The 12,221-nt window shown below is 50.7% G+C and overlaps 1 protein-coding gene across 18 annotated transcripts in view; it reads left to right on the forward strand.

Moving 5' to 3' along the window:
* The first annotated feature begins 1,133 nt into the window (after positions 1 to 1,133).
* The window catches only part of BCL11A (BCL11 transcription factor A), a 107,241-nt gene continuing 96,153 nt past the window's right edge, over positions 1,134 to 12,221 (forward strand). For 7 of the 18 annotated variants that reach the window (XM_064277027.1, XM_003417577.4, XM_064277028.1 and 4 more), the window contains exons 1-2: positions 1,134 to 1,341; positions 8,195 to 8,524. In XM_064277027.1, the coding sequence (XP_064133097.1) occupies positions 1,287 to 1,341; positions 8,195 to 8,524 (385 nt within the window). In that variant the 5' untranslated portion in view covers positions 1,134 to 1,286. Of the gene's footprint in view, positions 1,342 to 3,581; positions 3,653 to 4,550; positions 4,726 to 6,994; positions 7,574 to 8,194; positions 8,525 to 12,221 lie in introns of those variants that run through there. The other 11 variants (XM_064277016.1, XM_064277015.1, XM_023557196.2 and 8 more) reach the window with 8 other exon arrangements.

A 12,221-nucleotide genomic window follows, 5' to 3' on the forward strand; every position in this document is an offset into this window, starting at 1 on the left:
TCCGCGGTTCTGGGGAGCCTCGACTCCGCGCTTCCAGTTCATTCAAACCCAGTCGGTAGTCCAGGCGCTCAAATCCCCGGCCCCCGGCTCGGCCTCGGGGCGCCCTCCCGGCGCTCCTGCCCCGGCCTGCGCCGCTCGCCGCCTCCCTCGCCCTGGCCCCCTCCATCGAGACCGTCCGGGTTCGGGGAGGCCCCGACACTGCCCTTCCGGCCCGCGAGCCTCCAAACTTGGGCTGGACTCCGCTCCGCGCGCGCTCCCTCCCGCCTCCCCTCGCCCGCTGCGGCGCTGTAACTTGGAGGCTCAGCTCTAACTTCGGGTGATTTTCTTGGCTTTCCTCTCCTCGGGCAAAGTTTCCCGAGCGCAGCCGCGGGCTCCGGGCTTCCACTCCTGGCCCGGGCGTCCGCACGCGGGGAGCGAGCGCGCCGGCGGCGGCGGCGGGGAGGGGAAGTGGGTGTGCGCACGGCGGAGGGGGGCCGGGAGCAACTCTACCTGCTTCCCTCCGCCCGCGCTTCTCCGGCCGCAGCCTGCAGCCCTCCGAGCACTCTTGCCTTTTTTTTTTTTTTTTTAAATAATCTCTCATTTTAGGGTCCCAGTGGGGGGGGGAGCAGGACGCCCGTCTTGCTCCCCCCCCCCGCCCCTGCCGCCCCTTTCTTCTCTCCCGGCCACGCCGCGGCTGCTGCGCTCGCTGCGGCCACTGGTGAGCCCGCGGCCCCGGCGCCCCCTCCCCTCCCCTCCGCCCGCCCCTCCCTCGGGGGCCGCGTCTGGCGTCTGCCGAGCCCCCCGCCCGCGCCTCCCCCGCCCCGCACTGGCCATTGGCTTGTCCTGGTCTCTTTTTCATGTCCAGCCCCTGATGTGTGTCCATTGGTGTGCGCTTCCCCTTCCCTCCTCCCCTTCTCTCCTGCTCGCCCTGCCCATGTTTTGTGTGTCTCTGTCCATCCAGACTCCTGACGTTCAAGTTCGCAGGGACGTCACGTCCGCACTTGAACTTGCAGCTCAGGGGGGCTTTTGCCATTTTTTTTCATCTCTCTCTCTCCCTCTATCTCTCCTCTCTCTCTCTCCTTTTTTTTTTTTTTTTTTTGCTTAAAAAAAAAAAAAAAAAAAGCCATGACGGCTCTCCCACAATTCATCTTCCCTGCGCCATCTTTGTATTATTTCTAATTTATTTTGGATGTCAAAAGGCACTGATGAAGATATTTTCTCTGGAGTCTCCTTCTTTCTAACCCGGCTCTCCCGATGTGAACCGAACCGTCGTCCGCCCGCCGCCGCCGCCCGCCCCGCAGCCCAACATGTCTCGCCGCAAGCAAGGCAAACCCCAGCACTTAAGCAAACGGGAATTCTCGCGTAAGTAACCCAATAATAGTAATAATAATTATTAATAATCACGAGAGCGCGCAGGACGAGCCGCAAGAGCGAGGGGGGAGAGGGGTGTGTGCGTGCATTTTTTATTTTCACGAGGAAACCTCCGAGAGTCGGAGTAAAAGAGATTAAAGGAAAAGAAAAAAAAAAAAAAAGAAAGAAAGAAACCTCGTCCCGTCTCGCACCTTAGCCGCGTGTGCACTTTTGGGATAGCATTCACCTTTTAATTTTATTTAATTAAAAAAGAAAGTCACCCCTCCTCTTACCTCCTTTCCGCTGCTTTATTTCTCTTGTCGAAAAGGAATGCGGTGGTTTTACCCCCCAGTTTTGCAAAATAATGAACAATGCTAAGGATGCGAACAACTCACGCGCCAGCCTGGGGGAGGGAGTCGGCGGGGAAAGGAGGGTGGCTTCCACTCCCCGCAGGAAAACGGGGTGTGGGGGGGGGTCCCAGCCTACAAACCAATGCCGGGGGAGAAGAGGCGAGCCGGCCCTCGGACGCCGGCGCGCTCGCGGGCCGGCGTGACCCGGGAGGAAAGTAGGCTTCCCCGCCAGCGTCAGCCAGGGCATGCGGGAGGGGGCCGCGGCCGCTCCGGGGTGCCGGCTCGGAGAGCGCCGCGGCGCCGGGGAGAGCTGGGGAGCCGGGGAGAACGCCAGCCGCGGCCGGCGCTGCCGCCTTTTGTTCCGGCCCGAGGTGGGTGTTTGTCCCGCTGCCTTTTGTGCCGGCTCCTCGCGCTGGCCCTCCCGCGCCGCCGCTGTGGCCGAAGGGCCGGGGCCCGGGCCGGGGGCGCGCGGGAGAGGGAGGGAGGGCCCCGGGGCGGCCGCCCGGCTCGCCGCTGCCTTCCCCTCCCGGCCGAGCCTCCGAGGCGGCGAGGGGTAGACATGCAAAAGATGAAGACAGTTAAATTGAACGAGGCAAGAGAACGTAAAATTTCTTGCCCCAAAAAGCAGAAGCCAAGCGCTCCGCCAGCCCTCGACTGCAATGCTCTCCTCTTTGACTTCCCCACCCCCCCCGCAAAAATCTCACCATCTCCAACCGAGAAAAAAAAATTACAATCACCCCCTTCCCCAAACCCCTTCACTCGCAGACTTAGAGCGCCGGCGGCACTGAGACGGAGCGAGGAACTCCCTCCTCTTACTATTTTTTGGAAGATTTTCAAAAAAAGTGGAAGTGGATTTTGATTGGGAAAAATCTCGTGTCTGAATGTTTACAAGCACCGCGTGTGCGGGAGCCTCCTGCCAACAAACAGACAGAGGACCGAGCGCAGCGCCGCGGCCTCAGAGCGGGCGGCGGCGGCGGCGGCCGGGCCTGGCCGGGGCCTCGCTGGGCCTCGCCGCGCCCCGACCCCTCCCGGGATCGCCCACCCGGCGCCCGGCGCCCGCCCTCCGGGCACGGCGGCAGGCCACGCTGAGACTGCGCCAGCAGGGCCCCAGGTCCCCGCCCGCCCCCAGCACAATGCCCAGACCTCCTCCCGGCTTCCCCGACTGCGAAACCCGCTGGGGAGAAACTCGGCTTTGCAAAGCATTTTTATTTTGCAAAGCAACTGAAAAAGCTTGTTTCTGCGTGCGCCCCCTGCCCTCGGCTGTACCCCCAGAGGTCTCTTGTCCACCGCTCTCGGCCGCGGGGAGGGGGTGGAGGTCACCACGTGCATTCGCTTCCTCCCCCGACTCCCACCCCGGGTCTGGCCACCAGGTCCCTGTGCCGGAGCGGGGCCAGGCCCGGGCTGGGGCGGGGTGAGGTGGGGGAGGACTACGGAGAACTCTGGTCGGGTATGCCTTTGGGGGGCTCTATTCCGGGACCTCGCGTCCTTCACCTTTGGGTTCTTGCCCACTTCCTGGGCCTGACTTTGTCTGGGGTCCTTGTGAGTCTTTATAAGGCGGGGGGAGGGGGGGTCCCAGCTAACTGAACGCTCCTGTGAGGTAGTGGGTACTTGGGAAAGTTTGGCAGCGAGGGAAAGAAAGGCACGAGAAGGCCAGTTCTCTCCTCTCCATGACTCGCATTTTAATTTTTGATACAATTTTTAAAGGTCCACTTATACCCAGTCATGTATTTTTTGATGGGGTGGGGGCGCGCACAGGGAATTGCATTTTTCACTGGGCCCTGAAACTTGTCATACACTTCGGAAGCTCCCCCGCTCTCCTCCCCCCTCCCCAGCCCAAGCACGTTGCGGGGCCCTCCCTCTCCCCACCCCCGCGCATCCCTCCCTCGCCTCTCTCCCCCGCCCCCTACTCCCCCGGCCGCGCCGGATGCGGAGCAGACGCGGCGCGCGGCGGTGTGAAGTTACAGCCCGGCCAGGTACGGGCGGGAAGGAAGGGCAGAGTGCGCAGGACTTGGGAAAGCCGGGCCTGTCTTTGGAAGGATGCACTGGGGCTCCAAGGACTGACTGGGGCGTGCAGTCCGGCTGCTTCGCCGCCCCCGGAGTCCGTCCCCGATACTCCAGGCTGGGAGGCTTAGCCCTCCTCTCCCCCCAGTCCTGGTGCAGGCACTAGGTTAAGGGGTCAGTGGGTGGGGGCGGGGGTCGCTTCTTTCCTCATTTTCTGGGTGCACAGAGGGGCCGGGGGCCATCCCGGATCTCAGGACCCCTACCCCCCGCCCCCAGCTCTTCTCTTCTCTGGCTGAATGAGCCATTCGGTCGCTAGGAGGCAGAACAAGACCGAGAAAGCTCAGCGAACTTGAACCTGTACCAGAGCCTCCCCCACCCCCTACTTTGCTTTTCTTTGGGCTGGAGAGGGACGCGCTTGGCGAGGGTGGGGGTGGGGGGCACGGACGGTTAGGCAGAATTCCCTTTCTCCCCCGTCACCCCTTATGTCTTTGTTCTTCATTTTGACTTTAAAAATGCTTCTGGCCAGGGCCCCAGAGAAACGCCCGAGCGCGCGGCCGACACCGCCCCCTGCACAAGCCCCGGAGACAGGCGCGCGCCGGGCGCGGAGTGGGGTGCGGATTTCGCTTTCTTTCAGGGCGGGCGTTTTTGGAAGGGAGGAAAGGCGGTGTGTGCGCCCGGGCTTCGGGGCACAGCCAAAGGGCGGGATGTGGCAAGTTTGCGCTTGGTCTCCGGGTCCACTTCTTCCGTCCCCTCACCCTGCGAAAAGCGCGGACCCCGGCAGCCGTGGCAGGCTCGCCCCTGCGCCCCGCAGCCCGAGCCCCTCCCCCCCCGCCCCCCGCAGTCTTCGCCTCGGAGCCCAAAATGACAACAATAGTAATAGTTACCATCAGAACGATGCGGGCAAGCAGCGTCATTAATAGTGAATTACCGCCGCCGCCGCGCGCACACCCGGGCCCGGACTTGCAGTGGGGGGGCGCTTTTGCGGAGATTCCCCAAAGTAGAAAGTGTGAGCGTGTGGACACAGGACGAATTTCGGGATCCGCGTGTGAGTTGTGTGCGGCGACGCCGAGGCCGCACCGGGTTACCCAGCCGAGTTTTCCAAACCACTTCCCTTTTCGCCAACCGTTGGCCCGGGGAGCCGTGGCCCCGCGGCCGGGCGGGGAGGCAGCAGTCGGGCCTTGGTTGCCCGCCGTCCCCCGGCCCGCGCCCCGCCGCACGTGTTCGCAGCGAGCGCGGCCCGCTTTGTGCCTGCGCCGCGGCGCCCCACTTCACAGCCGGCACAGCCCACCTCGCCGGGCCCCTGCCCCGGGCCCCCTGCCCCGCCTGTCGCCCCCGTCTTCGCTTTTGTGTCTTTGCTTTTCCACTCTGTACCTCAGCGTTTCAGCCTCGCTTTGCCTCCTTACACCGCTAAGACAACCCAAGGGAAGGACTTGGAAAGCAAACTCGGAGACATCTCTCCCTTTTCCTTTCCCCTCCCCAGCAGACCCCATTTCCCTCACTCCTTTCCTACATTTCTTCTAAGGCTTTTTTTTTTTTTTTTTTAATTTCTTTGCAACTGCAGAAGGAGGAAGGAGCTCTCAGTCTGGCGCTGGGGCATTGAGACCTTTCAGTCTGCCTTGCTGTTTGAACGCAGAAGCAAATTCCTCCCCCCCGTTTCTCCCTCGTAGGGAGAATTCTCGGCTAATTATTGTGGTTATTTGCCCACTCCTTCCACTTCTGTCCAGGACTGCCCGCTTTGTAGCCGGAGCTCAGCCGGAGCTTGGGTACCGAGGCGTCGTGGGGGCGAAGGAGGATGGAATTGAGGGAGGGGGTAAAATGGCTGAGGTTAGAAATGTGTTTAGGGAAAGAGGAATTTGCATTAAAATACAGAGAAATTATCAGATGCCCAGAAAGGAAATGCTGATTGCCACTGAGAAGGGATGTCAGTGCAAAGCAATAGACTATACCAGGACAATTGTATTTTCCTATTTTCTTTGTGCCCCACTTGGTCTCATTTTAAATAATAATAGAGCAGCCGTAGTAAAAACACGTTTTGGTATTTCTCTGAACATCACTAGCCAAATGTTTCGCAGAGAACCTGATGTTATACGTCTTTCAGACGTTAGGGTATAATTCTTGTTAATTAGCAATAATTTACGTTAAGAGCGTAGAAAATGTTGAGGTTACAGGTTTTATATCTGTACATTTGATCATCTTGTTATTTTCAAGAACTTTGCCTCCTATAAAATTAATTAGGTGAAATGTGGAGTTGTAATCAGCAACCTCTGAATTACCACTTCATTTCCTGGTTTTGATTGTAAATCAGTTCAGTCGCTACATTTAGAAGACTTTAACCAAGTCTGGTTTTGTACCGCGTTACCTTTAACTATTTTGATTCCCAGGAGAGTATCTCCTTTTGCTCCTAAATAATAGTTCTGTTTTCAGGAATGTATCAGGCCTTGGAAATTTAAATAATAATAATAAAAAAAAACCTTAACACTGAATTTAAAAAAATTTTTTTTTTTTTTTGCAAAGGCTCCAGGTACTACTAACTTTAATGAAATAAAATATTTTTTCCTGAGTCTTTCTTTAATCTGTAAACCTCAGAACTTGTAGTGAAGGCTGAATGACAACAACAAAACCTCACGTTTGTCAATCTGTGCTTAAAAATGGTTAATCCAGATAGCAGGGATCTTGAAGAAGGACTTCCCTATTCAACTCTTCAGTTAGTCAAAATGAAAGCAAACGCAGGAGAAAAATGACAGAGGCACAATGTGGAAGCACTTCCATTTGTCACCTTCTGTTTGAAAAGTATGCATGTGGATTCTTTATTTGTCTTTTGGTCAGTATGTTGGGCAAAGTAGCGTTAGTGCTTACCTGGCTGTCGCTCTCAGCTGGAATATAACCTTCATATCCCTGTGGTGACCTTATGTTAAAGTAGGAGGAGTACCAGAGGCTAGAAATTACGACATGCCCTAGTTGAGCACAGGTGCAGCTATGCAGGGCTCTCAATATTATTTCACCCAGCACGTCTGGGAGTTACCCCAGATCTTCCCCCTCAATATTCAGCCTGAGTAGGGTCGAAATAAATTTAACCTGAGTTCACTGGATTTTTTGCACTTTATCAAAATCTGTTCCAATATTCTACACTCAAATTAAAATCTATTTTTTGATTCTCTGTGGCTTTAAGTTCATTAAATGTGAAATTGGCAGCTTGCTAAAGAAGGTCAGACTGATTAACTGTTTAAGACTTGTACATTTTCTGCTTCAGTTTTATTAACTGGCAGCACCCTGGATATGTTTTGTTATTTTGTGATTTTTTTTTTTTTTTTTTTTTGGATACAGTAAACATAAAGTTTCAGGGGCAGAGGCTTAGCCAACTCTGATTTCCTCTCTGGAAGGTTAAAAAATGACAGAAGCTGTTCAAATAGATGCTGGAGTATTTTGATACAAAGTTAAAAAAAAAATGAAACAGGAAAGAAAGACATGTCTACCTTGTTGTAGCATCCGCTGGTGATTATGTGAGCAGAAATAGCTCCATAATGAAGCGTTTTGGAGCTCATTCAGAAAATTAGGCAACTTTGACAACATTAGGCGAAGTATTTCAAGTCTAAAGAAAGGACTTCTCAGCCTTGTTCTGAAATGTGGCATTTCCTTGACCATACTGATTTTTATGTGATGGGGGCCATCAAGTGCAAACATGTTTAGAATATTTTAGGCATTCCTTTCTTCGGAATGAAAAAATGACTAATTGGCTTATTTTCTTAAGTACTGAAAAGTATCCCTTTTAGCTAATGTGTCTGAGAAGAATCGCCAGTGAATCTGGTATTTCTTTGATTTGGTGGCACTGCTGAGAGTGAGATCAGGAGAGTTTTTGGCAGTGTGAATTATGCTGGGCGACGATGATTATTCAGGTGAATGGAGTCGTTTTCTTATTACCGTGGTGTAAATGTGGCACAGATTCTGTGTGATGTGTAGTGGCTTTCTAATTTAGGGAGCTACGACATTCTGTACATCTAGGAGTATGTAGATTCATACGCAAAGGATGTTAGCGTGTATTTATTCATCTCCCCTTTTTTTGTTTGGCACAATAGACAACTTAATCTATAAAAACAAATAGGGAAAAAAAGGAAACAAATGTAATTTTCACTGTTAGTTTTTTTTTTTTTTTTGGTAGTTCTTCTTTCAGCTTTCTTTATGCCCCTGTGTTAACTATTTATTTAATAATCACATTTCTTTTTCCTGAACTTACAAACCAGACACATTTGTAGTGTGTGTGTGATTTCTCTGTAGAGTTATGCAAGTCAGATTTTTTTAAGTTTAGGGCGATTGGCCTCATTGATAAATCGGCTTTCTTGTTGAGAACCTCCACAACCTTGTACATTTTGTGTGCCTAGTTTTCTGAGTGCCATGTGGTGGATCCTAGAAACACTTGACATAATGTGGTGGGTGGGGATGGGCTTGAGAAAGTATTTTTCCCCGTTTCTCTCCTCTTCAGCACTCTAATAATTGTGCTTTTGTTTCTCCAACTACAGCCGAACCACTTGAAGCCATTCTTACAGATGATGAACCAGACCACGGCCCGTTGGGAGCGCTAGAAGGGGACCATGACCTCCTCACCTGTGGGCAGTGCCAGATGAACTTCCCATTGGGGGACATTCTTATTTTTATCGAGCACAAACGGAAACAATGCAATGGCAGCCTCTGCTTAGAAAAAGCTGTGGATAAGCCACCTTCCCCTTCGCCAATCGAGATGAAAAAAGCATCCAATCCTGTGGAGGTTGGCATCCAGGTCACACCAGAGGATGACGATTGTTTGTCAACGTCATCTAGAGGAATCTGCCCCAAACAGGAACACATAGCAGGTAAACGAGATGCAAGGGGAAAAGCCGTTTGCATGCTTTCTTTTCATTTTCAGAGTTGCTGTTTCCGAGCACTAAGGAGTGGTGAGGTGCTCTCTCTCTCTCTCTCCGTGCCAGTGTCCAGGCAGCCCTGTGGTGTGAACATGATGGTGCCTGTGGTTGACGTTCAGCACAGAGAAAAATAAACATTTTCCACCTCACTGAGTCAGTTGTAGGCAGAGTAGGTGCACACACCTGACACCCTCTCTCTGAGTCTGCTGATTCTGAATTCATTTTCTTTTTTCCTCTTTTCTAATTTTTAAGTGTTGACCATTTCTACACCTAGCCCATTCTCAGGCTTGGTGACAGGCCAGAGGCAAAGTGGCCACATAGGCGTCTACAGTTTGGCCAGGGATCTGTTTGTCTCAGAATGCCATGTCAGCCTCCCTGGGGGTGCAGTTAGTCCCTGGGCTTCCCGAAGTGGGGTGCGCTGGCTGGGTGGCTTGGAGAGGGTGGAAAGAGTTAACCAAGCCTCAGGACTAGCCTTGGATCCATACTGGCTGTCAGCCTGTATGGGGCTGTAATTAAACACAGCCCCACGGTGGGATGACACCGTGACCTTGACTTTAAGATGCCATTTTCGACTGGCCAGGCCAGAGTAGAGAGGGCAGTTGCTGAAGCGCACAGACATGCTTACTCGGAAAGTTTAAGGGCATGTTGGAAATTTCAAAAGGTTGGTTTGACAGGAACGGCTGCTCCCTGCAGCCTGCCTCCTCAGCTAGATGATAAATGCTTCTCCGCGCTCTCTCCTGCCTCTGATGTGGCTTTGACAGATGTATCTTGATTTTGTTTGTGGTTTACACAACCACATGTCACCCTTACAAATGTCCAGTCCAGACTTCCACTGTGTCTGCTCTAACACCGTGGAAAAAGTCTCCTGGACAAACACATCCACGCATTCAATAGCTGCCCCTCCTTGGCTTAATTTTAGCAGACAGATAGCTTAGGTGTGTGGGTGTCTCAGCAGCTCAGGGGAAAAGGAATGAAAGGGTAACAGAGGGACTCCAGTTCCCTCTTCTGAGGGATAAACAGCAGCAGCACGTAGTGACCCCGAAAACATTGTTTTTTCATGAAACAGCCGTGATTTAACACATAAGACGAAGTGAAGGCAGGTTCTGCGGTGACAGAAATGACATGCTACCAGTGGCTTTCCTCCATCTGCCCCCCCCCCCCCAAAGGCAGAAGGCTCGTTCCGTTTTAGGGAAAGAAGTGCTTGTGATCCATTGATACCCTGGAACTTGTCTCTCCTACCTAGCTTGACCACTGAGTTGAACCGTAATAGGTCGGTGGTCCTGAGGGGATTGAATGTCATATTCTTTCTCCCTCTCTGGAAGTCGATCATTAAAATCAAACGTGGCATTTTCTTTCTCTCTCTTTTTTTTAATGCTTCCTGTAGTAACACACAGATACTTTTCATTGAGTGAAATGAGAAATAGGCTACCAGGCAAGCTGCATTTGCTAAGTGTTTTGGTGGAATCCACCACATGTAGTTTATGTGACACGTAGGTTAACATCCCCCACCCCAGGCGCCCCAGCACCCCCCAGTAGGATATGGCGGTGACCATTTCCATGTGCCGTCTGTGACTAGAAGGAAAATGAACAGAAGTGTAAGGCATGATTAATGAAGTAAGAGCGAGCGGAAGGGGATTTGTCGTCTTCGTAGATCCAAAGCCTTGCTAAATCACCAAATATGGAGTAACACTTGCATGATGTAACATCGTATTTACATATCGAGCTGCTCGTTTAAAAGACAAAACACAGTGTCTGTCAGGCAAGAATTAAAACCATACTTCTTACTCAGGTCCCAAGTAGGTTATTCGGTCTCAGATAACCAGCTCAAAAATTCTATGCCTCTCTACTGTGAGGAGGGATCTAGAAGGTGGGGGAAGGCCCTATTTTAAGGCTTTTTCCTGTTACAGTTGTGAATCTGTGTATGGAAAGAAAATATATTTTCTTTAACTTCATGGTGATCTTAAAGGTTATGCTTTTTTTTTTTTTTTTTAAGAGCTCTGTTTACAGTAACAGAGCCCTGAGAAGCAAGTTAAAAAAAGAAGAAAAATTTAAATATATTTTATAGGCATAATACTACATAATTTTATTGAGAAGAAAAGCCATCTAAGATAGCTGAGATATTCAGTGAGTGGCCAAGTGCTGTGACCCAGGCAGAGTAAACCTCTCATGCCCGAATAATTACAAAGTCTTGATTCCTTTTATTGTGTTTAATCATCTTTTCCCACCCTGGAATTGGCTGGACATAAATAGCATGGTCACATCCCAAAGTGTAAGTCAGTAACTGGAGTCATGACTTGTCATAATTCACAGTCACGAATTAAGAGTTTCCTGTGGTGAAATTAACATTCGGCCGTCGCACACAAACTACCATGCTCTGGCCTTCAGGTGCTCCTGCAGCAAGTTCTGGAAGACGGCTGTGTACGCCCAGCCCATTTCTCTAAGGGCGCGTCCCCACGGTTCTGAGTCTGCTTTTCTTTTCCTGATGAGGAGGCAGCAATAACAGTAATCATTCTGTAGATATTTGAATTGTGTTCCTGGAAAGAAAGGAGAAGGAGTGCTCGGTATTAGGAAAGAGATACACTGATGAATCTCCAGAAGAATATATCTGGCAACCACATAAAAGGTAGCCACTGGAGTGGGCTGTGTAGGGAAGGCTTTATTAAAGTGATATAAGTTGGATTTGAGCTGACTGTGTGATCCCTGTCATTGTATAGGCAGGAAGCAGAACTCTAACAGTGACAGTCTTCCTCAGATGAATCAAGCTTTCAGGGCTTTCAAATGGGAGAAGGGGGTAACGGCAGTGAGGTGGTGTGCGTTCTGACAGTACACAGGCCTCTCAAAGGTGAGCATCTTTTAGGGAGGGTGCTTTTTACCTGGCGAGTAGATAGGTATGTGTGCTTCACCACTTCTCCCACAAGAACGTGTTCATCTGCACACCAATACATTCATCAGGCTACTTTTTTTTCATTGTTTCCCTTTATTCAAAATGCTGTGTGATTGTGATCTGTTATTACTATTGAAGTGATGTTAATTTCTCCGGAAATTAGCAGGTTATGGCGTGTGGGCCCAGGTCATCAGTATGTAGTGTCAGATGGTCACCATCAGATAGCAGCAGCGTTTGACTGCAGTCAGGATTTTCAATAGGGTTTTGTTTTGCTTTCTGGGCTCATATATTGCGATGGGGGAAATATTCATCAAGGGTTAGCAAATGTGAAGCTGCTGCTGACTTATGGAAAAGGCAAAAAAAAAAAAAATGTATATATTATCCTGCAGGGTCAGATTTGAGGTTTTGGCTTACTGTACATAGAAATCTTTAAATTGGAGTTGGGTTATTGTAAAGTTAGCTTTATGAGAGGATGGGAGAAAATATGACAAATCTTAATAAAATGTAGTAAAGGCAAAAAAAAATGTAGTATAGGCTACTACTACTGATAGATAACATTTTTTCCCATTAAAATCATGTGCAATAGACATTTGTATCAGGATATTTAGAAATTACTTGCCTAGAAAATACAGCTCCTATCTAGATGGTAATATGTAAAGACAGACTCTCTAATGAAGGGAAAAATATTCTTTCAAAAAGGAAATAAATCAGCTTGTTACTTAAAGGTGAACCGAGTATAACAAACTTATGCTTTTCAGAATTTCG

Source organism: Loxodonta africana, chromosome 26 (genome assembly GCF_030014295.1).
Source record: "Loxodonta africana isolate mLoxAfr1 chromosome 26, mLoxAfr1.hap2, whole genome shotgun sequence".
Classification (NCBI taxonomy): Eukaryota; Metazoa; Chordata; class Mammalia; order Proboscidea; family Elephantidae; genus Loxodonta; species Loxodonta africana.